At 29.5% G+C, this 24,880-nt stretch overlaps 2 protein-coding genes across 13 annotated transcripts in view; both read right to left on the bottom strand.

Moving 5' to 3' along the window:
* Asator (tau-tubulin kinase asator) overlaps positions 1 to 20,410 on the bottom strand; it is a 41,585-nt gene extending 21,175 nt beyond the window's left edge. For 5 of the 12 annotated variants that reach the window (XM_088201450.1, XM_088201426.1, XM_088201433.1 and 2 more), the window contains exons 1-2: positions 20,280 to 20,410; positions 10,616 to 10,795 (exon numbers count right to left, since the gene is read on the bottom strand). In XM_088201450.1, the coding sequence (XP_088057576.1) occupies positions 10,616 to 10,689 (74 nt within the window). In that variant the 5' untranslated portion in view covers positions 10,690 to 10,795; positions 20,280 to 20,410. Of the gene's footprint in view, positions 1 to 10,611; positions 10,796 to 20,279 lie in introns of all 12 variants that reach the window. The other 7 variants (XM_088201529.1, XM_088201494.1, XM_088201514.1 and 4 more) reach the window with 2 other exon arrangements.
* Positions 1 to 24,880, bottom strand: part of agt (O-6-alkylguanine-DNA alkyltransferase) — a 595,014-nt gene that overhangs the window by 502,770 nt on the left and 67,364 nt on the right. The window lies entirely within an intron of this gene.

Consider the following 24,880-nt stretch of genomic DNA (forward strand, 5'->3'; position numbering starts at 1 on the left):
GAATTTTGGTCAATAGGAGGGCGCAAAAACAATTATCAGTTCTCAGAAGTCAAAAATCCACGTCAAAAGCAATAAAACGCTCGTTACCGAGCATTAAAAAGGCAAAAAACTATGGAACAACCTAATGGACTACATCAACTGGATTTTAGAATCGAAGAACTTTGTCACCGCCTCCGAAATGCATATGAGTTCAGTGACGCGCACGAAAACCGTGATGTAGATACACTAAAGACTGCTAACAGTGATGAAATAGTATACTTAATGATTTTTATTATACATAATCTACTCCTTTTTGGTGGCTGTGTTTTAATTGTCTATATTCTGAATAAAAATATTATTTTAATTTAAATAAATAATTACTTTTTTGAACATGTATTATTTTTTTATTAAAAAAATATTATATTGTATATGGTTACGTAATGATAAATATACTATTTAATTTATTATTACACGTTTTAACAGCGAAATAAAAAAAATATAATAATAATCCGGTTTTTGCTTTCTAAAAAATATAAACAACTTTCTGTTTGATTTTTAGAATTACACTGCTATGATTATAAAATATACGTTATTAAATACGAAATATGAAATTTAAGTGCGCCTGTAACTATAATTTTCAAAGTGACCGCCAGATCGCACCACTTTCTTCGCGTCGAGCAAAAACGTGCGGAAATGAAATCAAAATGGCACGATGCCATCATTGTTCCACTTTGGAGAAAATGCAAGCAAACAAAGAGAGCATAACGTTGCGTTTTTACGCGTAACCATGTTCTTTGTACACAATATATGCATATTTAGCAAATAGTATCTGAATTTTCGTTTTCTATCGCGTTAAAAACGGCTCGTTTCAGACCACCTGTATCCGAGCTGAGCTTTGCCAAATTGGTTTTTATACGCCTATCTTAAATACTGTCTCGTAAATATGAAGAATTGAGCTAGCAATAAAAATATGTTGGATTCTAAATCGCAAATATTATAATAACTAATCTACGTATTCTAAAACTGATACAAGAATGGGTCCGCATGTTATTTTAAGTTCTTGCAATAAATGCATCGCGTAAACACGAATAATATTTGGGACAACCTAAATAGATAACCGATACAGATTTGAAATGTTCCTTTCTCGTTACCGAGAGTTCCCACTGCATTTTATTGCTTTTGACGTGAATTTTTGACTTCTTTTGTGCCCTCCTTTTGACCAAAATTCGATTTGAATATACTTTGATCACCACTTTTATATCAGTAGTCAATATTAATATCGGTAAGGATAGCTAGCATATTTTTAAAACAATATTAATATAAAAATGCAGACTAACTATGGAACAATATGCGAGTTGCGACATATGTCTACATCTTCTTCTGATTATTTTCCCCTGATAGATGAGTTGACTTAGTTTGTATTTTGGAATTAGCCTAATGAAAGTTCTAAAACTTTCATTAGGATAGGTTCATTTAAGAACAGCAATCAGACGTTTCGCAACTGTCAAATTTAATTTCATATACATTTAAGAGCAGCATATAATTTCACTAGCGCCTATTAGTTAAATCATATTTTCGCTAGTAGAAATATACATCTACTGGTGAAAATGTATTTGGACTTCACTACTGAAAATATACATTTACTGAAAAATACAGTTGGAATCATATAATTTTAATAGCACCTGCCAGATAAATTTTATTTTCACTGATAAAAATATATCTACTGGTGAATATATATTCCGATATAATTTGGTTTAGAATCAGGGACGTCATTTTATCTTTTTCAATATTAATATTTCATTCAATTTCATAGAATTTAATTACCCCCCCCCCCCCAATGTCATCTCTGGCCGCTACACAATTTAGTTTTAAAATAAAAATAGGAGCTCTAATTATGTTGAATTCATCTACGGTATCATCAACGTGGATAATGCGTACATTGTTTTTGTCCACTGACTCATATAAAAAATAGAGTGTTAATGAATTTCTAAAATATTTTTTATTTTTTGCATTCCATGATTATCACTGACGTACCTTTTAACTTTAAAAGTTGCAATTTTCACTATGTGGCTTTCTCTAAATGTAAAACTCACAGAAATTATTTATAGCATTTAATTGTACTGTAGTATTGATATATTCTTACATAGTTCCTTTTATTATATAATATGTATATGCAGGGCCGCACCGAGAGTTTCTAACGCCCCAGGGCTTAAAAAAAACAACGATCATTTGTGATTTTTTTTCCTGAGCGAGCCAAAAAAAAAGGTAGTCACAAAAACCTTGTTTAAAATCTATCTCGTAAATTTTTCTTCAAGAAGGTTAAAGGAGGGCAGAATACGAAAGCTAAAAAAATATAGGTCGTCATGGTTACATATTAGTTCAAAAATATTTCGGAATTTTTTAATGAAAATAAAAAATTCCCAAAAGAGCAAAAAAGGTACAACTCGGTTTTTGCTTAAATAAAAGGTCATTTAGAAAATTTTGTTTTAAATACCAACTACGAAAAAAATTTCGGGGAATCGATGAAATATCGATACAGTTTTAAATATAATCGCCCCGGGTAACCGCCCGTATAACCTGCCCCTTTGGCCGGCTCTATTATAAATTTTGGCGGACGGCAACATTGACATGACGGGTAACAACTAGGCACATATTGCGCCGTTGCAGTAGAAGTGCATAGTTGTGGTCAACCAAAGAATGTGTTGCTCTCGCCCCCGCCACGTCAGTGTTGCCAGAGTGTCGCCTAGCTTGTGGCTAAATAAATCATCCTCCACAAAATAATATCAGCTATTTGATTATGTAAATATTTTTTTTAATTTGTATTGTTTTTTTCTGTTATGCTATGCACGTGTATTTAAATTAATTAATCAAATATTTCATTATTTTACTGATAATCATAACGTACGGACGTATTTCAAAAAGTATGCATACTTTTGACCGATCACTGCATTTTTACAGAAATATAATAAACCATAAAACAATGTAAGTCACATCCGTTATACAGGTCATTTTGAATGGGAGAGAAGACTAATCTAGTTTAGCTCCGTCTCCCGTACATCCCTCAGTGAAAGCGTAACTTCTATGGTAATCATTTGAAGACGACTATTCGATAATTACAAAGGAACGTTTAATAATGAAGCTGCATTTAAATCTTTACGATAGTCATACAACAAATACATAAAAAAGAGTAGGATATTTAATAAATAAATATTTAAATATCTCGAAAGTATGTTTGTCAGTGGCTAAAAATGAACCAACTGCTATATCCGCTCAATCCACCGTGATACCATTAATTGACGTTGACCGCTTGAAAAATGATATCGGTGACCGCGCAGCAGGAAATTGTGCATTACCCCATAACCTTGCCGAACAAATAAACACAGCGAGCAGTCAAAATAGTCGGTGTCAGTGTGTCAAGCGGCTGATGCTTGACGGACCTTGAAATATGCAAGGAAGATTAAAAATGGGCGTCGCGGTAATTATACGGGCGTTCAAAGCGGTTCCGTTGGCAATATCCAAGGCTAAAGAGAAAAACAAACGCAAAAAAGTTCGATCAACTGTCGGAGAGATCAGTCGATCAAAGGACGTAATTGTTATTGAACTATCCCTAGCTTAGACTCGATAATTGAAATTGAATATAGTTTGACTCATGTACGTTAAAAACGCACCAGTAAAAATAGGTAAGTCGCACAGGTGGTATGACCATGACCCAAAACAGTAATTAGCATCATGTTTGACCTAGTTACTTTACTGTCTGTCGCTTTACACGTAATGATCCCAAAGCTGACGTCACGGGAGAAATGGCAGAGAGTCAACGAGATTATCTTTTTAGCAGAACTTAAACTGCGTATAATACGAAGCAACTTTGTAGGAGATGATGATTTATGCGTTATGGCGATGTCAACGTCCGAGTCCCGGGCGAGATGCAGCAAGTGGGACGCTGCACCAAAAACGATCCAGCAACGTTTCCCAAACTATTTATAACAATAATCACATGGAAAAGCGAACGAGATCAGACTTCAAAAACAGAGTTTCATCGACACTTGTAGCTCTTTTAACTTCTTCCATCATAATTGGTCTTTCAAGAAGCATTCGAAAAGTTTATCTTGAAGTTAAGTTACTTCGGTTTCTCGAACCGTTAAGTTTCGCGAACTGAACCACGATTTTCGAAATAAATTTGCAGTATTTTCAAGCGTTGTTCTGGCATAAGTCTATTTATGGTAAAATGGCAAACCAAACTGAGCACAAATCAGCTGTCAGATGTCAAATTGGGTATCGTTTGAAAAGTGTTTTCATACTTATCATTATTTATTTACATGCGATGTATAAATATTACAGAGAATGTGTATTTTTCAGTAAAGTTATATATTTTACTAGTGAAGTCCAATTATACTTTAACTAGTAGATATATATTTCTACTATCAAAAATACAATTCAACTGATGGGTGCAAGTGAAATTGCATACTGTTCTAAAATGTATATGAAACATCCATTTGCTGTTCAAACCCAAACCTAACCTATACGAAGTAACCAAACCCAACTTGATCTAATGAAAGTTCTAAAAGTAAGTGAAGTTTAAGTCCAAAATACAAACTTAACCAACTTATTTCTTAGGGTAATATAAGCGGAAGAAGAAATAGAGAGAGATGTCGCATTTTGCATATTGCTCCATAGTTTATCTGCACTTTGATATCACACTGTTTTAAAAATATTATAGTTATTCTTACAGATATTACTTCGGACTTGCGATATGACATATTGGTCAAAGTATATTCAAAGCGATTTTATGTCAATAGAAGAGCGCAAAAACAATTATCACTTCTCAGAAGACAAAAATTCACGTCAAAGGCAATAAAATCATGTCGGTGCCGTCGCAGTGGAAACGATCGGTAACGAGCGTTCCTATTGCGACGGCGACGGCACGATTTTATTGCTTTTGACGTGGATTTTTGACTTCTGAGAAGGGATAATTATATTTTACGCACTCCTATTGGTCAAAATTCGGTTTAAATGTGCTTCATTCGATTCTCATTTGTAATATTGTTATAAAAAGTCTTAATATAAACGCTTGATAATCGAGATTTTTCATCGCGATTGAACGACTTTATTGATTTTGACCTGTATTGAAAATTCACTATATGGCAACACTGAGCACCAAAGAAGACACGACTAATTATCAAATATATATTATGAGTAGATATTTTTTTATAATTTTAATACCTAATTAAAATATTTCGCATAATATATGATGAGCTTGTACCAATTATTATTTATTCAATAAATTATATTACGATGTTAAAAAATATATAAAATTCCATTTGTGTCATGGGGCCCGGAATCATTGTTTTTCCAGGGTCCGGGTTTGCTCTCGGCGGCTCTGTCTATAACTATGTTGTGGAAATATAATATAACTGATAGATTAACCTTAACGAATTAACCAATTAACCAAACCCAAATGAATTATAGTTTTATATCTTTCATTGGGTTGCGTTGTGTTTTGTTAATTCATTAAGGTTAGGTTACTAGCTAGTAAATCTATTTTTATTTCAAAATAATCTCATTGCCCTTATAATATTGTTGCACTATAATTTAATTAGGACAATATAATACTATAGTAGATTATTTTTTTATTTATGCTTAAAATACTTTTCATCCTAGATAATATACGTCAACGCGGGTGCACGGTGCTGAAAGAAATCAACTCGGAGCTCCACAGGGAAGTGTATTGAGACCGAAACTCTACCTAATATATACAGCTGATCTCTCAAAGATAGGTTCAGCAACAATAGCGACATTTGCGGACGATACAGCTGTGATCGCTTCTCATCATAACAAAATCAACGCTTGTATAAAAACACCTGCCCAAATGTTTTGCAAAATGGTAAAATATTACAACAAAAAGAAGAGGTTAAATACCTGGGAGTATATCTGGACAGAAGGCTCACATGGAAGAAACATATCATTTCTAAAAGGAAACAGCTTGGAATTCAACTTCGAAAAATGCACTGGATGATGGGAAGAAGATCCAGGATGACACTGGAAAATAAGTTACTAATGTACAATTCAATTATCAAACCAGTATGGACATACGGGGTTCTATAATACTTTGGGGTAGTGCTTGTGCTTCCACCGTCGCCATCATCCAGAGATTCCAAAGCAAGGTTTTACGAATGATAGTCGACGCTCTTTGGTTTGTTTCTAATGACGTAATACATAACGACCTTTAATTCTTTCACCATAGATTTCATAAAAGACGAAATAACGAACAAATTTACGACATACGCAGACTAGAACACCACCCAAACTTCTTGACTGTAGCTATGACGACACCAGACGACTTGAAACGATTTAGATTAGACCATCTGACATAACTGACACGTAAAATTGTATAAACAAAAGAAATAGTATTATATTAAATTAAATTATATTTTGAATTTATAAATATGGAGAGGCATCCAATGGGATGTTTTCTTTACATGCCAATATAATAATAAAAAAATACTAATTACTTATGTATTAATAGATTAAAAATAAATAAATAATAAAAAAAGAAAATACTAATTTTTAAATGTTCCTTAATTTTTTTTTATTTACAATTATTCCAAAATATTTTATATTATTAACTATTTTATATTTGAGTTATCTATAACAATTTTTATTTTATTGTCCAACATATCTTTATTATTAAAAAACAAACATATAGTTTTTTTCTCATTTAGTGTAAGTACATTATTTTTAACCATATTTCTATTACACTTAATTCATAATTTAAGTTATCTACAACTTTTTAAATATTAATTAATAAAGTTACTTGTGATTATTTTAGCCCTATTTCAATCTATCAGGCTTTCAGTGAGACATTGGCGTAGTTAGGGGTGAACCGCCTCGGGCGGCACTTGCTTGGGGGCGGCATTTCCGCGATGAAAGCACCGCGATGAAAAAAATATATATCCACGAATAGCTAAGAGCTAAATTGAATAAGTGATAACAATAAGCAGCTTAACAAATGCTGATTGTCTAAATTTATAGAAATTAAAATCAAAATGATATTTTTTATATTTATCAATCAATATATCGAACGTTTATCCGTATTGTATGTTTTAGAGCTAAAGCGTAAACTCAAACTTGCCATCTCTTTCTCAATTATGAATAATTATGAAATGGATAGCTCTCGAACTGACTATGTTAACGCAAATAGAGTATAAAAATAATTGCAAAAAAATATTATATTAATTCATACAACTTTAATTAAATAAAATTAAGTCAATAAATATCACATTTTTCTTTTACAATGATTCTTATTTTTATTATTAAAAATTAATAATAAATATTTTAAGTGTACTTCTTAGTTTTCTAAACGTATACGTATTAATGTAGCAAATTGTAACCGTAGAATAAGTTATTTCTTACTCAAGCGGAATTACTTAAATTAAAAAAATTTAAAAAAATGGCTTAAAAGTAACTTTTATAACTAGTCTGGATGGAACAACTACAGAAAAAAATACGTTTAATAATATTGAAAAAATGTTAACAAATAACAATCTGAAGTAAAATCAACTAAAATCTATCACATCCGATGGTGGTAAAAATATGTGCAAAGCACTTTGTGGGAAGTATCTCAACCTATCATGTGTTATTGAACCAGTTTTATAGGCTGTGAACTTAACCGTCGACAATTCCGTCACTTTTTTCTATAATGGAAGCCGACTATCGAATTGTTTTACCATACACAAGTTCAATAGCTCAATCATGGTTTTTTTTAATTCTAAAAAAGCGCCTTCAGCTACTCTTATCGAATATTAAATAGCTTTAAAAATTGGAGCAGATATTATGGGATTTATTGACGAATATAACCTAAAACTACAAATAAATACAGTGCTCATATATTAAACTTCTACTGCTGTTAAGTCATTTCAAAGACAACTGGCATTGATTGAGTCAGACTTCAATATTTCCATATTGAACCCAAGACGTGTATAGGTTGTGTTAACCTTGTGTTTATTTTTTTAGAATACAATTATTAATACATAAATTATTATTATTTTAAAGTATACATTATTAACAGTTTTGCGTCACGTAGACACAAAGTCGACTCCGAAGATTGAGTTGAACTTCGTAGCTGGATTAAGATTAATGTAAAAACAGTTTGTTTGTTTTTTTCATTTTTTTCAAATTCATGACGAGCACAATACAAACAAACTACAATTTTAGTCATTGTATATGTATTGAAAAATACAAATTCTGGGCATAAGTGAAACAAGAATAAAATATACTAAAGCTATTGGATACAAAACATACAACATATTATTCAGGACACTCAAAGAGCAAATATATAAATGGTGTAACTATTATTTTAAAGGAAAACCGTATTAATTCTGTAAGAAAAACTATGCTATGTTACAACTATGTACTACAATTAAAATATAACTGAAATAATACGATTTTTGATCATATTATTACAACTACCGTGTGTATTTCACATCGTCGAAATTACATCGGTTTAAAATCAATACGTTTAGTTAGATATTTTTCTCAGAATAATATAAAAATATGTTAATTGAGACTTATTTTACTTTCACTAATTATAGAATATATTCTTAGATAAACTATTTATTATAAAAACCTAATAATACATTTTTTTTATCCTACTAATATTAAATTTCTCCAATCTTTATGATTATTCATAACTATTTATGTCAACTAGTTTTGAAAAATGCTCTGAAAAATAGCATGCATCCATTTTACATATTTTTATATACCTGCCCTATATTTATACTAATAATTCTTGTATTTCTTCATCGCTAAATTCAACTATAATAATAAACCAAATTACATAACAGGTAGATTTTGATAATCAGCTTTCATTTTATCGCAGTTACACAACGTTATCGTTGTAAATTCTAGAAACGTGAATGACATTCTTCGTAGACGATCTTTGAGTTCGTAAATAAAACCCGGAACAAACTTTTAGATTGAGACTCGACACAGATTCGTGTCTTCGCTTCTTACACACCACAACTCATAAACTACAAGTGAACCAGCCTTTTATTGTTTTTTTTCTTCTTTAATAAACACGAGGATATAACAAGACCATTATTTATACGTCAGCACTTGCGACGTCCATAATTCAGTGAATATTTTATGGCAGACTTGGCGCTTGGATCTAAGCCATTTTAGTTTACGTGTCGACAAAATCTCATTTATCATATTGATATGTCCGTTTGTAAAACATGAATGGAGAAAAATGGCTTGTAATGAGATGCTAGATTGTCCTCTGCATGACTTTATTTTTATTTACGTAATGCTAGTTTGAAAAACAAATTGAAGCGTAATTAACGAGTATAACCAGTAAATACTATCACAAGTATTTGCTAAAAGCTTGAAACTTATTAGAGGATTTATCGGCGTTATACAAGCATCCACGTGCTGAGTTATAAAAACTCGCAAAAATAACCTGAACAAATGATACGGTCGGTGCAAAATACAAAAGAACGCGTTGCATATCTCCCCCAACAGGTTTATGAACCCTAACCAGTATGATATATCAGTAGTATAAGTTGAAAGTTAATACCCATAAGACCTGGGCTCAAATCCATTCCGAAGAAAACGTAGCGTTTTTCGATTTTTATCGAATCTAGGAGACCATAATTAGTAATGAATAATGAAAATTCTAATAATTCATTTAAATCGAGCTAGGTCGTACATTAGGTATAACAAATCTCTAATAATGAACTAATTCATAAAAAAACTTTTAAAATTACAAATATTCCACAGGAAATACATCATTGTCGTGTTAACAAATTCTTAAATCATTTTGCGCAGATAGTCTAACTATATAAAGGGTGTTAATTTTGGGACACCCTATATATTTATTATACAATCAAGCTCAAGCATTGGAAGGACGGTTGATTTCCCCTAGTTCTTAAGAGATATATAAACTAAAACATGGCCGTACGGAATCAGTAATTACATCCAGAACTACCACTTCATTTCCGACTTCAATAGAACCGAATAAAGCGGAGCTAAACTGAGAATCGACCGGGACAGCCCTTAGAAGTTCTAGAAAACAATCATCTACAGCTAAGCAGTCATGAGAATCTCTTCCGAAACTGCGTATTGCACTACTACAGCGAGAACAAACTTCAATATATACTTTAAATAAAAAAATATTTAAAATAAAACTTTGTATCAATAAATGTAATTTCAATGCATACAAATGATAAGGCAACTCTTTCATACATAATTCAAACAAAATGTCATACGAAGTAAATTTGGCCATAATAGACTAAAATTTGTACAAAAAAACATTTGGCCATAAAATATTAAAATCGCATCACTATAAAATATTGCTTCAATCATACAAATAACTTTGATTTTCCTGCATTAAATTTTTTTTATGCCGATTTTATAAATAATAAAATCGTATTTTTATATGCATACTATTAAAAAATACTTTCCTAAAATTATATTTTTTGGTATATATTATATAATTATTGAAAAACTTTTTTTTATATTTTTATCTTCTGACAACTCTGAAATCTCATAGAAATTGTTTTTATAAAATTTAAAAAAATATATATTTGGCCATAGCACAGCAAAATCTCACCAACTATGTTTATAATTAAATCTTACCCACCACTTCATGTTGTATAGTTCCTGCAGTTGTTGTGCACTTCGAAAGTCCAAGCGCGAAAAGGCTATGGCTGACATTTGAATTGATTTTGGCCACAATCACTCTCAATCGGCCGTCCTCAACTTTCCACCGACGAGGCTGTCGAATGTCATACTTTTCGCCAGCGTCACTTTATTACTTCAACTGAAACAATAAAAAAGATTTATTACCAATAATGAAAAGTAAACGAGCGCTCTTTCGCCGAATCTCTTTTGTTCGCTTATTTATTGTGCCAAATTACCGTAACAATCATCAGCCACAATAAACATACTTTTGTGCTTTCGCTGGCAAAATTTCCGCTTTTCAGTTGCATTCTCGCGATTTTATCCTCGCACTTTATAATGTCGCAATCTTTTTAAAGGGGCGATAAAAAAAATGTATGTTTGCCTTTGTTGATTGTGCTTTTTCAAGATTTTTCGTTACATTGTCCACCGAAAATACGCAGAAGGTACATGACCCAAGACCAAAGCATCAAGCGCAGAGATTCTTAAACTTCCTGGTACAGTTATATAAATAAAATTATTAAAATTACCATTGAATTAAACATGCATTTTCGCATATAAAAGGTAGATAGTGCAGACAGTTAAATCTACAATATGATAATAACGAAAAAAGGCAGGGGGTTACTGAATTTGTGAAAAAATGTATCTGCTGATTCATTAATGTTATATTTTCTCTAACTTTTTATCAACCTTTTAGATTTTACTTTTTTATAAATATCAACAATAATCTGTATATTAGGTAAAAATAAATTAATAAATTTTAAATATGAATCATTAATCAAGCTTAAAACAATTTATATTTAACATTTTAAAGTTGTATTTAAATAAAATTATGATTTATGAGTAAAATATAATAAAAAATATGTACATCTGCGTTTTATTAAAATATTATTTATGGAAATAAAAGCATGTTTTTAATAAATTTATAGCGCTGCTCGTCCACTTCAACATTTTATTAAAATGACGTTACGGTTGCTTTTTACTATGTCTTCGTAAGATATTGCGAAAGTTTAGAATTTAATAAATTTTACATAATCAAATTAATTGTAAAAATTAAGCTTTCGCGTAAAACAAACAAAAAAACGGTCGGTCTGGTCCATCATTTGCATTTAATACCCATCTCTAACCAGACGTGAATCATTATTCTGATTTATTTGGGTAATGGACATTACAAATGTTGTTATGGCTAAGATATGATTGGCCCATTTCGAGCAAGCTCTTCCGCATGGATATGCCTGATGTATTATGCAATTTCGATGTATTTAATAAAAAATAATAAAAACTTTATAAATCAGATGTTCTATTAATGATACACAATTCTCGCTAAAGTAAAAAAAGAATCTAGGCTTTAAAAGCCAAACAGCTTTTCCACTTCAATCGTCAGATTTTGGTCCAACCCAGCCATCACTTTTACTAGTGCTTCAATGCGACATGGACAATCTTTGAGCAAAACTTCAGTACCAACAATCTATACATCCATTTTAATTGTATACCTAGCATTAGAATGGCATAGTATGTTCTAAAAAATCAACGTGATTTTTTTTAACCTAGTTTAATAAGACAGCATTCTTCAGAAGTTTGCTTATCCCTGCTCTATACCAAGAAAACTAAAAATCCTAATTCAGATATCGACTCATAATGTATCTCGGCAGAAAAATTGCTAGATGCCCGGTTTTGTACCCACGCATTATGTTAGACTAGGTTATGACTTTATGTATGTTAGCCATCGGAAATATCTAAGTATAATGATTCAATTATTATTATTGTAACTCGAGTTTGAAAAGCATCATCATCGAAAGATTAACACGCCACGGCCTTGTATCATCCCTTCGCCGAAGCAAGAATGGCGGAAATAAACGTTGATTGGCAGCATTCGAAGAAAACCGAGATAGAAAAAGAACCGACGTGACAATTAAAGTCCGACGATTATAAATGGTTTCTTTAAACTCTGCTTCGTTAACCGTTATCCCTACGCGTATCGGTTCTGTAATTATTAGCGCTTTAAAAATAATAACATTGAATTTGATTTATAGCTCGATATTTTCGATCTTTGTTTATTTCGCTCGATATATAACAATAAACATGTGCATGAGGTGTTTCAAAGAAGGTGTCAGAAATGCTTTCATCAACTATTTTTACTCAACAAATATAAAAAGCTAACAAGACAGTTCGAAGAAACGGATGTTGCATAGGTTCCGAAAAAGAAGCGCATCGCCTTCGTGAAACATAAAGAGCTTAGATAACAAGGAGAAAAAAACCGCGTTGATAGTCCAATAAAGCCTGCCGAAACTATTTATCAATATAATAAAATTTGAATAAATTTATGGGTGTGTCTAAGAAGTGATACATTAAATCTTAAACATCTTTTCGTCTAAGCTGTCTCTAACTAGCATTATAAAATATGTGACACAAAAGACACAGCAAAATGGACAAGCAGAGATTAGCCAAAAAAAACAGAGAGCATCGTGAGAACACCTCACGACAATCCTAGTCGCTTTGCTGAAATGATAGCCGACAATAATGCTCCTCGACACTTCAAATTTCAAGATCAACTAATTCAAAAGCACAGCCTTATAGCGACATCTACATTTCTCTTTTTATGTGTTTATTTTTATAATTACGTTTATCAATATAATGCTACCAGCTTTTCCGGCGTCTATTTTTAATGCAAAGTCACACCCCTTCGGCCTCAAAACCCGAAAATTTTAACGTTTTTACCTCTTTATATTTTCTTCAACAAACAACAAAATGGCTGATTGACTAATGAACTTATCCGAGATATTTACATGAATTATTTTTAGACGTTTAATATTTATATGATTAAAACTACGGTATTCTTAGATTTCGTTATATACCACATAAATAAAAAAGTCTAGTTTTATGAGGTCTATTTTTATAAAAGGTATAATGTTGTTCTGATAAAAATAACGACAGTTTTCGTGTCCTAAAAATTGAAAGTCGCGCCATGAGTCTATGCAATAGGTGTATTTTTAAAGAAATATAATAAAAAAAGAAATATTACTAAATATTTAGTAGACAAATAGTCTGTTTTTGCTCCGAAGCATTAAATTAGCTACTCGATACAATGAAAATCTTTCACTCAGAACATAACACTTTAACATAACACTACAATTTTAGTAACTCGAAAAAAGCCGTTGGTAAAACCGAACTAAGAAGTTCATTATAAACATTGTGCAATGCTTTTTATTATTCGATAAAAACAAAATACATCGAATGACGCAAATGAAAATCGTGTTGAAGGTCCACTAAAGACTACCGACAATGATTTGTGTTTGAATTATATCAAACAACTTAAATATAACACGTAATATAGAAATTTCATTTTAATTTTTAAATGAGAAATGTAGGTACAATTTAATCATTCGGATTAAATAAAACATATTTTGTTAATTAATGAAATACATTGTTATGGTGAAGATGACAACGAAATGAAAGTAGTTTTTAACATGTTTAGATGTCAGAACGCTAATTTAATAAAATTTACATTAAGTCGTGTGTGTAAAGAACACGAAAAGATACGTCAAAAGTCGTAACCGTGAGCAACGCACAATCATTCTATTTCAACCGTTGGCACCTGAAAGCGGCCAATCTTCTCGGAAAAACCAAACTGTTATTAAAGTATGCGAAAACCGTCTCTAAAGTGACAGTCTTTGCGTTCCCAATTTATGCGACACAAAAGAAAAAATACATTCGATTCTTAATCCCTTCCGTTAAAACGCTGATGATCCGTTGGCGCTTTCGCAAGTCTAAAGCATAAAACGAAGAGAGAAAACTTTGTTTATGCGACGTGAATTGCTAATTTTCAACGTGGTATTTCCGATGATATCTTCGCCCACGTTTGAGAGTGTAAGATTTGGATGCACCTCAGACAATGTTTGGGGTAAAAATGCTCTTAAGAATTTTCTCAATAAATGCAATACGCCAACGCGAATAATATTCTGTATAACCAGAGATATTTTGATCATGTTATTAATATTTTTTATATCTTTAACTTGTCGGGAAAATATGCGATTAGTGACACAAATTATTTTCCAATTTCGTTAATTTATGTTGTGCTTTAAATATATTTTATTACATATTTAATGCAAATATTTTATACGCACTACTAAATTGGACAGATCTGTTTTTTATGTATAAAGACATGTGCGTACCTGACTGTGCTCACGATTATGTTTGTAACACTAAATCGTCTGAAAGACAACAAAGATTCATGCGACTGCTTATATGAAACTGGTGTGATAGTTGGAGTCAAAAGCAAATGGCTTTTCTGGCTTCTAACTGTCGTCTAGTTTGATTTGGCGTGGCTCCGCTTCGTTTGTTCCAAGTCGGAAGCGAAGTGGTAGTGTATTCTGACTTATAAAATTAAAAATGTCAAATTCTGGTCAATGCGATATTTCAGAAAGGAAACAGACTATTTATTACTAATAAATATCTAGTGTATTAATATAATTATTGACATATTATATGTATAACGGTATTAATAAGTGTATAGATTATTTATTAGTTATGTTTATAATTTTTCTATTCTTTTTATTTTTCGAGAAAATAAATTTACCACTGTATTACACGAGAATTCTTTAGCTATTCCAAGAAATTCATTTATAATATTAAATGTTCTTAAAACTTATACTGACATCTATTTTATGGGGGACCCGACAAAGCCGCGCCGGACAATCCCGCGCCGACTAAGCCGCGCAAATCAAAATTATAAAATTGAATAAAATGAAAGAAAATATTTTTTTTATTCTAATTATTTTGTTTTGTGGACAGCTCTATCACTAGTGATTCGCTTTTTTAACAGTTAGTAATAGATTGGATGATGCTTGACAGTTACAAAATATACCGAAATGAAAATAAATCAATACAATATCATTAAAAAAAAGTTAGGTTGTTTGGTTCTACAGTGAAAGTCGGCGCGAGCGGTAGCGAGACGCCTCTCTTTTCTTATATATATATATATATATATATATATATATATATATATATATATATATATATATATATATATATATATATATATATATATATATATATATATATATATATATATATATATATATATATATATATATATATTTGTAATTATTAATAAATAAAAACCATGTTATAAAATTAATTTTGTTTTGACTTTGCGCAGCTATGTCAGCGCGGGATTGTCCTGCGCGGCTTTGTCGAGGTGCCATTTTATGAATTATAAACTATTATTATAGCTTACAATCAATATACGTCAATACACTCTTAATAATAATTGACAGTACATAAAGTACTGTCGCTAAAAATATTATTTTATGAGCATTAAAGAATCAAAATATTTTTAACTAAATTTAACCATAAACAATATAAATTGTATTAAGTATATAGTTTTAAAGTATTTTTAATATACTTAAAACACATGTAGTAAATTAAATTTTAGTATTTATTACATAGAAAAAATGTCCACATTTTTTCATTTTTCTTACATTTTTTATAACTTAAATCAAATATATAATTCATTGAATTTAGTAGTATAACCAAATCTGTCAACATTTGTGTTGTAATGGTCGATTTCGTTTGACAGATTTGATCGTAACTCTTTGAAAAATTAGACTAGATCACTGAAAATATGCCAGAAATCAAAATAAATGAGACAGAATTAATTACTTTATTCTACTTAATTCAAATAAAATAATCTTTGCATAAGAAAGTTTTCTTTCTTATGCAAATACTTTGGACACTTATCAACAATAAAACAATACATTTGTCGAGTAGAAAAATTACTACATTTGACAGCGATATTGAATCAAATCGCATGAAAAATTATAAATATATTAACATAATTTTTGCCACAAATTTAAGATAGTAATTAAAAAATATTTGTTCATTCTATTATAATAGACTATACTTTGTATTACATTTTAAAATTCTTTAATACTAGAATTCATATTCAATGAAATTATGAATTACGTAAAAGTTGTTTATTTATAAATATTTATGTATATTTTTGTTTTGTTGATCAAAATTGTTTTCCAAGAATATTAAATTATATAATTCATATATAAAAGTATATCTGAGTTTTAAAACTTTACGTAATATTAAATATGCATTCTCAATATTATACGATTTTAAATACATCTAATAATAATATTCTTAAATGTACGAAACACGATGCCTTGAATATGATTCCTGGTATTGTATTAGCATCACACGAAAACGAATATTTTATCTTTCTGTTTTTTTTTCCTATATGTAATTAACAACAATATAAATAAAACTATTTTGAGAAAATATACTGAGCATATTTTTACTGAATTATTTTTAGACAGTAAGTTTAATTTTATACATAACTTAAAATAATATGGAAAGGCACTTAAAAACGTTTTTTTAATAAAAACGATATATGGAATAATCTATAACAAGTTATTTTTATCTTTGAGGTAAAAAACTTGCAAAATTTCTGTATAGTGTAATTGGAACGTTTTTAAAATGTAGTAGCTCGTATAAAAAAATCCAAGAGTATCTTTGGCAATAAAACATAAATTTTATATGCAAATCATATTTTAGAAATGATGTGCATACCTGTCTAGATCAGAAATTAGAAAGAAAAATATCACCAGCGCTTCTCAAAATCAAAGTCTACTGCACGATTCTCTCGTCATACTTTTCCAAAAGCACTCGAGAGGAAATTCTTACGAAGACGTCCCAAGGTCTGTCAGACTATTTGGCTAGCTGTGAAAATTCGTACGTGATTTCAACGAGGAAAGTATTTTGTTCTCGAGTCCAAAAAAAATCACTAGCGCTACTTAATCAACGCATTACACAAAAGAAACAAATCAAAACCCAAACAAATATTAATAGATCGAATAAAACCAACAGACTGTTGTACGATTTTAAACTTGTTATTCAACATAACATTATTTATTATCGTCGTAAAATACGGCGGCTGTGTGATGTTGGAAAAATAATTATTTATGGCCAATTCTTTTTTATTCTGTATCTTTATAGATAGGGATTTTTTCTGGTTTCAGCTATTTTCGAACGGCAAAAACCGGAAAACTTTCCCAGTGTTAACGCACTCGTAATCTATATCGAACTCAAAGGTCGCCGAATCAATTTTTCTCGAGTTATTTCTAATTTTGAACACACATAATATTTATAAACGTATGAAAATATACGCAAGCGATGCTTTCTATATATATATAATATAAAAAAACAATCATTACTGAAATAGAGCCAGCTTTTCAATATATGTTTATATATTCAGTAAATATTCGAAAAAACACATCTATTAAATAATAGTTTGTTGATTCAATGATAAGCAAATATAAAATCATCGAATAACAATGGGTTCAACGCTTTAAACAATGCATACGCTTTTGATGACGGTCCAAGTAGTGCACATTCTTCTAATATGTTAAACAAGGTTCCTAAACCTATACAGTATATTCACAAAGGAGATGTGTTTTTATTTTATATTAATGACGAACACGTGTCTAGATTTTAGTTTCCACCGGTAAGCAAATGGATTCGTGGATTTTCGCGTCAGTGCTTTGAAGAAGGCAATAAAAAATCAACATGTGTTACATGTCTTAATGTTTAAAGTCATATAAAGAAAAACAGTACATTAAGTATATGAGATGATCGGATTTCAAAGAAGCTGTATGAATGAAAATTGTTAATGCTAATAAAATGGGGGTATGTAATGTTTTATATAAAAATAATTATGCCACTATTTTTTGTAGCAATATTCAATATTATCACAAAAAATAATATTTCTCTATCAAACAATAATTTGTATGTATACATACTATGTATTTTTACTAAAAAAATGTTTATAAATATATTAAAATACAGTTGTGAATTCACTAAATCGTATGTCAGATCATAAAAGAGGAAGTGTCTTATGTTTTAAATAGTAATTAGGATAATATTTGTTTGTAATAATAGTTAGTATTTTCATAAATGAATCATATAATTTTAATAATATTAAACAAAATTTAATATGAACACATGTATTTTAGCCTTTATTTTTTTATTATATATCTAAATATCGTTATGAATTTAGTTGAAAAAAACTCAAATACATTTATTTACAAATAAAAATATGAGATGATAAAAAACTATAACGCTCATATTATATTTTCAACAAAACTTACTATTACCATAAGAAAATGGAAAAATAAAAAACATTTAGTGCATATGTATTTTAAACACAAAATTAAATATTTTTTATATATACGTATATCTAAATGACATTGTAAATTTTGTTTAAAATGAAAAATACATATTTTTTAGTTGACATATATTAATTTATCATGTAGGTGACAGAACACAAGAATTAGTAAAAGTACAGAATTATAATTAATCATTGATTGGCTAAGAAAAAATATATTTTTTACGAAATTTAGGCCTCAAAACATAGATTAAAATTACTCACTTTTAACCAGAAGGATAATTTATTCCCCCCCCCCCACCCTCTTGAAATGTTTTACAATACATTAAAAAAAAAATGTTTTAATTTCGCACTTCGGAGAAAGGCCGTCAAATTGGTTTTCGAAGGACCAGCGAAACACTAAATCTCTAAGCCTGTCTTTCTACATGTTTAATACTAAATGGCTCATATCGCGTTCGAACTTTAAGGAAGCCAACGGTATAAAAACGGGCGGAAATCTCTCATTTTAATTTATCCAGACATCTTGGCTATAGCTAAAGATTCGGCATAGATTACACAAATACACAAAGCTAGCTATATTAAAAATCAAGGTAATAATTCTGAAAGGTATAGACTAATTATTTAGGTCTTTGATCTTTAAAAAAATAGACGGTTGAAGTATTTACATTTTAAAATAAAATACATATTTTTAGTCAGAGATCACATATCTTAAATAAATGTAGTGCAAGTCATTGCTTACACATTAAAAATCGTAAGCTTAAATCTCACATTTATTTTCTGATAGTCATAGATTAATTATAATATATAAATATCAGATTAATTAAAATCAAAGTGCAAAAATTAAATAAGCAAATATATGTACAATATGGCTAATTAAAATGCTTAAATATTATTGTACCATAAATATTTTACTAGTAATAAAATGTGTAACAAAAGAGAAATTCTTCATAACTTCTGAAATATGTATAATGTTTGCTTTTGTTTATTACATATACATATGTATGTATATATATGTAATGTAAATTGACTAATAATATAGTTTTAAAATCATGGTATTATTATTTTTTAATACCCAAATAAAATTGTAAATAAAATATTAAATGGGGAAATAATATTTTACAATGCAAAATGCAAAAATATCTTTATATGGCTAAATCGTCTTGGTATATTTTCTTTGTTACACCATAGAACATGGTAAAGGTTTGTAATTATTTTTTATATAATCGCGTATAAAATCCCCCTTTTATTTATAGAGCGATGTGCGTTAATAAAATCCAAGTGAATGCGAGCGAAAACACACGCACGAACGCTCGACGGTAATTCAGCGTCGTCGTAAAGTTTAAAGCTGTTTTTCTTTTTTGATTTATTTGTCAATAGTGGTTGCACCGTAAAGGGCGCGTTACGGCCAACGTCACCGGAAGAGGTTGGCAGCACTGCGCACTAATCGAGTACCTACCGCGGGAAGGACGAAATTCACAGATAGCACTGAACACAACAAACGGAGCGAACACTGAACTAATCGGCGAAGAAAACTTTCGAGTGACCGCGCGCGGCGTCCGTTTGGTCGGACGATTCGAAATCGAATCCGAAGCGGCGAGGAAGTAGCCAGAGGTCACGTGGTCTCAAAATAGGACCCTCTGTTTCGCATCTCAAAACTTTACAAAACTAATGACTTTAAACAGAACCATTAACCGATTCTTAAATATGTATTAAATAGTAACAAATGTGTAAACGTATAAAAATAACAAATTGTTCATATTTAACGTTCGTTTTTAGGTATCAGAAAATATACTGTGAATATTTTGGTAGATATCTTAATAAATACTATATATCGCAGTGAATCAATATATAAAATAAATTAAGCTTTTTTTAAATAAATCTTAAGAAAATAATAATGAGGTAATAATCGTTTTTTAAGGACACGATAACTGCCATAGTTTTAATAATATGTTCATGAATTTTATTCTAAAAATATATCTTGTAAATATCTCGTCTAAATTTATTAGTCAGTTTGATTCGCCATATTTTTCAAAATTGTGATTATTCAAAACAAAAAAATACAACTCCATTTAAAAAATCTAAGAGAAAAAAGTAAAGATATAAAAATATTCTAAAATAATAATTAAATTCAATTTAAATAAAAATAATATTTGTATGTGGGATATAACGAAATTTTATGACACGATAATTGCCGTAGATTTCGAAATGAAACTTGTTTTAAAAATAGCTCTTGTTAATATTTCGGCTTTAAGTTTTTACTACGACACAAATTACAAATAATAGTAAGTTATTTATACGCATTTGTGTTGGTAAAATAAAATTTAACAATGGTATTATTTATTTGTTAAATATGTCTGACAATGAGCAATATTTTGTGAGAATAATTTGCTCTTATATAATAATTTTGGAAGGCTTGGAACACACTTGTTTATAGTAATTATCTGTGTCGATTAGATGTAAGCTCCACTGGTAAAGAGTGCAGTATAAAATTTGTCTGAAGCTTGCTATGATCATCTCAAAAAAATGACTTCAAACATACCAATTGTTCTTATTTATTTAGGTAATGGCCATTATACAGATTGTTATTTACAAAAGATGTTTGGTCCAATTTGAGTGGGAACTCCCGTACTGCCAGTTCGTTAATTGCGCACACCTGATGGCGAGACTGCATATTATTGATACATATAATTAATTACAACTTGCAAAGTGTCACATATGATCATTCAATAAATGTGGGTTTTATTAGTGGTGCACATGTATAAAAAATATGTTTTTAATTTCATGGCTTCCTTGCCGACTATTTCCTATTGCATAGTATATTTTGAGGTGTATAAAAGTACGACACGAGCTTAAAAATATCCGAAAAATGTTAGTTTATTTTAAAAAAATATATTTGCGAGTATTATTACTCTTGACGTGAAAGCTACTGAGAAAATCGCCTAGATTTTTAAGACACATTTGTTAAAAATACAATGATACTAAAGCAACTTGATAAATATTTTAAAATATAAATTGAAATAACAATACCAATGATAAATACGTACTACTATTTGGTTAATAAATAAAAAATATATAAGATTCGCTCTAATTGAAATCAACAAATCTATTGATCCTACATTTGGGTAAACATCTGTTTTGATTATAAAACACGAGCAATCCTCAGACTTATCCAATTAAAGCTGTGATAATTTCGAAAAAAATTCATAATTTTATTTTGACAGTCAATTTAATAGTTTTATATTGTAAAATGATATGACTTATATGATCAATATTTAAGTATTGATTAAATTTTTATATTTATATTAAGTTATATATAAAGATGTATATTTGTATTATAACTATTATAGTATTACAATAACAAGCATATCTTAAAATATCACTTATCAGAATCTCTTAAGAAAAAATATTGATCTAGTTTTTATGAACATTTCATGAACACAAATAAGATACAATACAATAACTAAATACGAATATAGAAGTAGATCGAACGACAGTAAAAAATAATCAAGAAACTAGTATGTGCTGAATATTACTAAAATAATGATATGCTTTTAATAAATGCTTACTACTGACTGTGATTTCTGAATATAGAAAAGATTTGAAGATAAGCAACTATTTTAATAGTTTTTATTATTAATAAATTATGTAAAGCATCTAGTTTTAATAGAAAAAAGTCGATCTAAATAATACTCATTCAAAATTATTTTATTATCAGTTTTTTCTATATATAAATTAAAATAATTTTAAGTCAGTCTTTGAGGTAGTTAAACAACGAATTTCTTGCCAAAAACATTTTTCTAAAAAGTATATTCGGTCGATCTGGCACGTTTTATAATAAATACGTTCTTTATTCTCACTATGAAAGATTGTTCAGATAAATCTGCGGTCTTTAATACGCTATGAAATATCAAATTATAATTTTAACATTATTTTACAGAATTCAAAACGGGTACGAATTGGACGAATATTAGCTTTAATTTTTATTAAATGGAAAATTAAAAATAGAGCTTAAATTAAAACAGTAATTTTTATTACAACACCGCGTAAAACTAAAATAAAGCAAATATACAGAAATATGTATGTTTACGTAAATGATGATAGCATAAGAGGAATATCCAAATAATAATTGAAGACAATCGGAAAAAATATATAGATATAAATCAGGTACTAGTGTCAGGCGACAATGTTGAATGCTGGAGAGTCCTGATTAGAGTTCTCAACAATTCTTAGTTTTCAACTATTCATATATTGAATGAAAATTTGAGGAAACATTAAAATATAATCGTATTTTTTTCTTGGTTTTTACCGATATTAATTTATTTAACTAATTATTGCAAAATAATTGCCGACAAAATATTATTTATTTAAAAAAATAATAATTGGTTAATAATAATTATTTTAATTATGCATTATTCTTTTTGAATTATATAAAATATGCATTGCACAATTCTGTGCAAATTACTGATCAGTGAGGGCATCAAAAGAAAAATGGTTAATTTATCATTTTACATATTTTTTATCAGGCACGCCATTTCAGCTATTTCTAGGGTGAAACAAAACTTAGCCTGTTTATAAATTTATTTATAAAATTACAACCCCTCTTCATGTTAAAAATCATTCATGTTTCTTTATTGCTTATGTTCTATATCCTCAGTGTTGCTACATTAAAAAAATAGTTTTTAGTAAAATCAAATATATTTTAATTGAACGTTACATTTTTGAGTTCTACGATTTAAATTTTTTCAGAAGAATCATTGTATTTTTAGTGTATAGTGGGGGGGATATTCTTTAAGCTCGTGCACTTAATCACCGTAACCACGGTAATTATAAGGATAAAAGTGACAAAATACTGTAACTGAACGGACCACCACAATAGCCCTCGTTATGTGAAGTTGGAAAAAAGGAACAAGTTAACACGTCGTAATTACCCTTAAATACAGAAAAAAAATTGTTTCGTAACGGTAGTAACGTTAACATAAAAGCCTGTTTCACAATTTGCCTTCGAAATATCTCCATCATGCAAATGTCACTCTCTAAGGGCGTGGACATATTCCGTTGATCCAATAAACGAGTGCAACAATAATTTGAATGCTTACTGTATGGTTATAATTCGTCAGAGAGCTTTCCAACGCTATGATCTTCAAAGGACGAATAGCCAGAGAGGAACAGACATCGAGGGACATCGGTAGACAGCAAGAGGAACGCGCCAAGCAGAGTAGTCCACGAAAGATACCGAGACGAGCAATCGCCTTCGACGATCAAAACCCTGAAAATAGTTTACATAAATAATAAAAAGCAGTGAATTTGATTTTAACTCAATTATGATTTTTTGAGAAGTTTATCACAGGGACGTTATTGGGTGGCATTTGCCGAGAAAAACACATGTCATTTAATGAAATTCTATGAATTTTAATAAAATCTAAATATTAAATAAAACGACCACTGACTAACTTTTACCCCCACCCCCTGGAAAAAGCTGAAATGGCGTCAATGATTCTAAACCAGAAATTTTCTGATTATTCCTCAAAGAAAATCATAAAAAACAGTCTCGAATCTATCCTGAAAATATTTGTTAAAATGTACAATTTCAGTGAAATCTTATTGAAATACATTTTCACCCGTAGATATATACATATTTTTACCAGTGAAAATATATTTATCTGGTATGTGCTAGTAAAATTATAAGATTTCAACTTTTCCATACAATAATAAATTTATTGGCAGACAACACTTTAATTTATTGCATAGGTGATAATGTTAAAGAAATTGTAGATAACTTTAATAATGAATTAAGTATAATAGAAATATGGTTAAAAAATATGTTCTTAAACTATATGAGAATAAAACTAAATGTATGTTTATTAATTATAAATATATGTTAGATAATAATATAAAAATAGTTATCTATAACTCTATTATAGAAATATTATGAGTAATTTTAAATTAAATTTTAAGAAACATTATAAATACATATTTAAAAAATAGTAGAAAAATCGATATATTATCTAGTATTACATATATTGCCCCATTTCAATTACATATGCCCTATAAATTATA

The sequence above is a fragment of the Plectrocnemia conspersa genome, unplaced genomic scaffold (genome assembly GCF_051122295.1).
Source record: "Plectrocnemia conspersa isolate PC_06_02 unplaced genomic scaffold, ASM5112229v1 ptg000001l, whole genome shotgun sequence".
Taxonomy (NCBI): Eukaryota; Metazoa; Arthropoda; class Insecta; order Trichoptera; family Polycentropodidae; genus Plectrocnemia; species Plectrocnemia conspersa.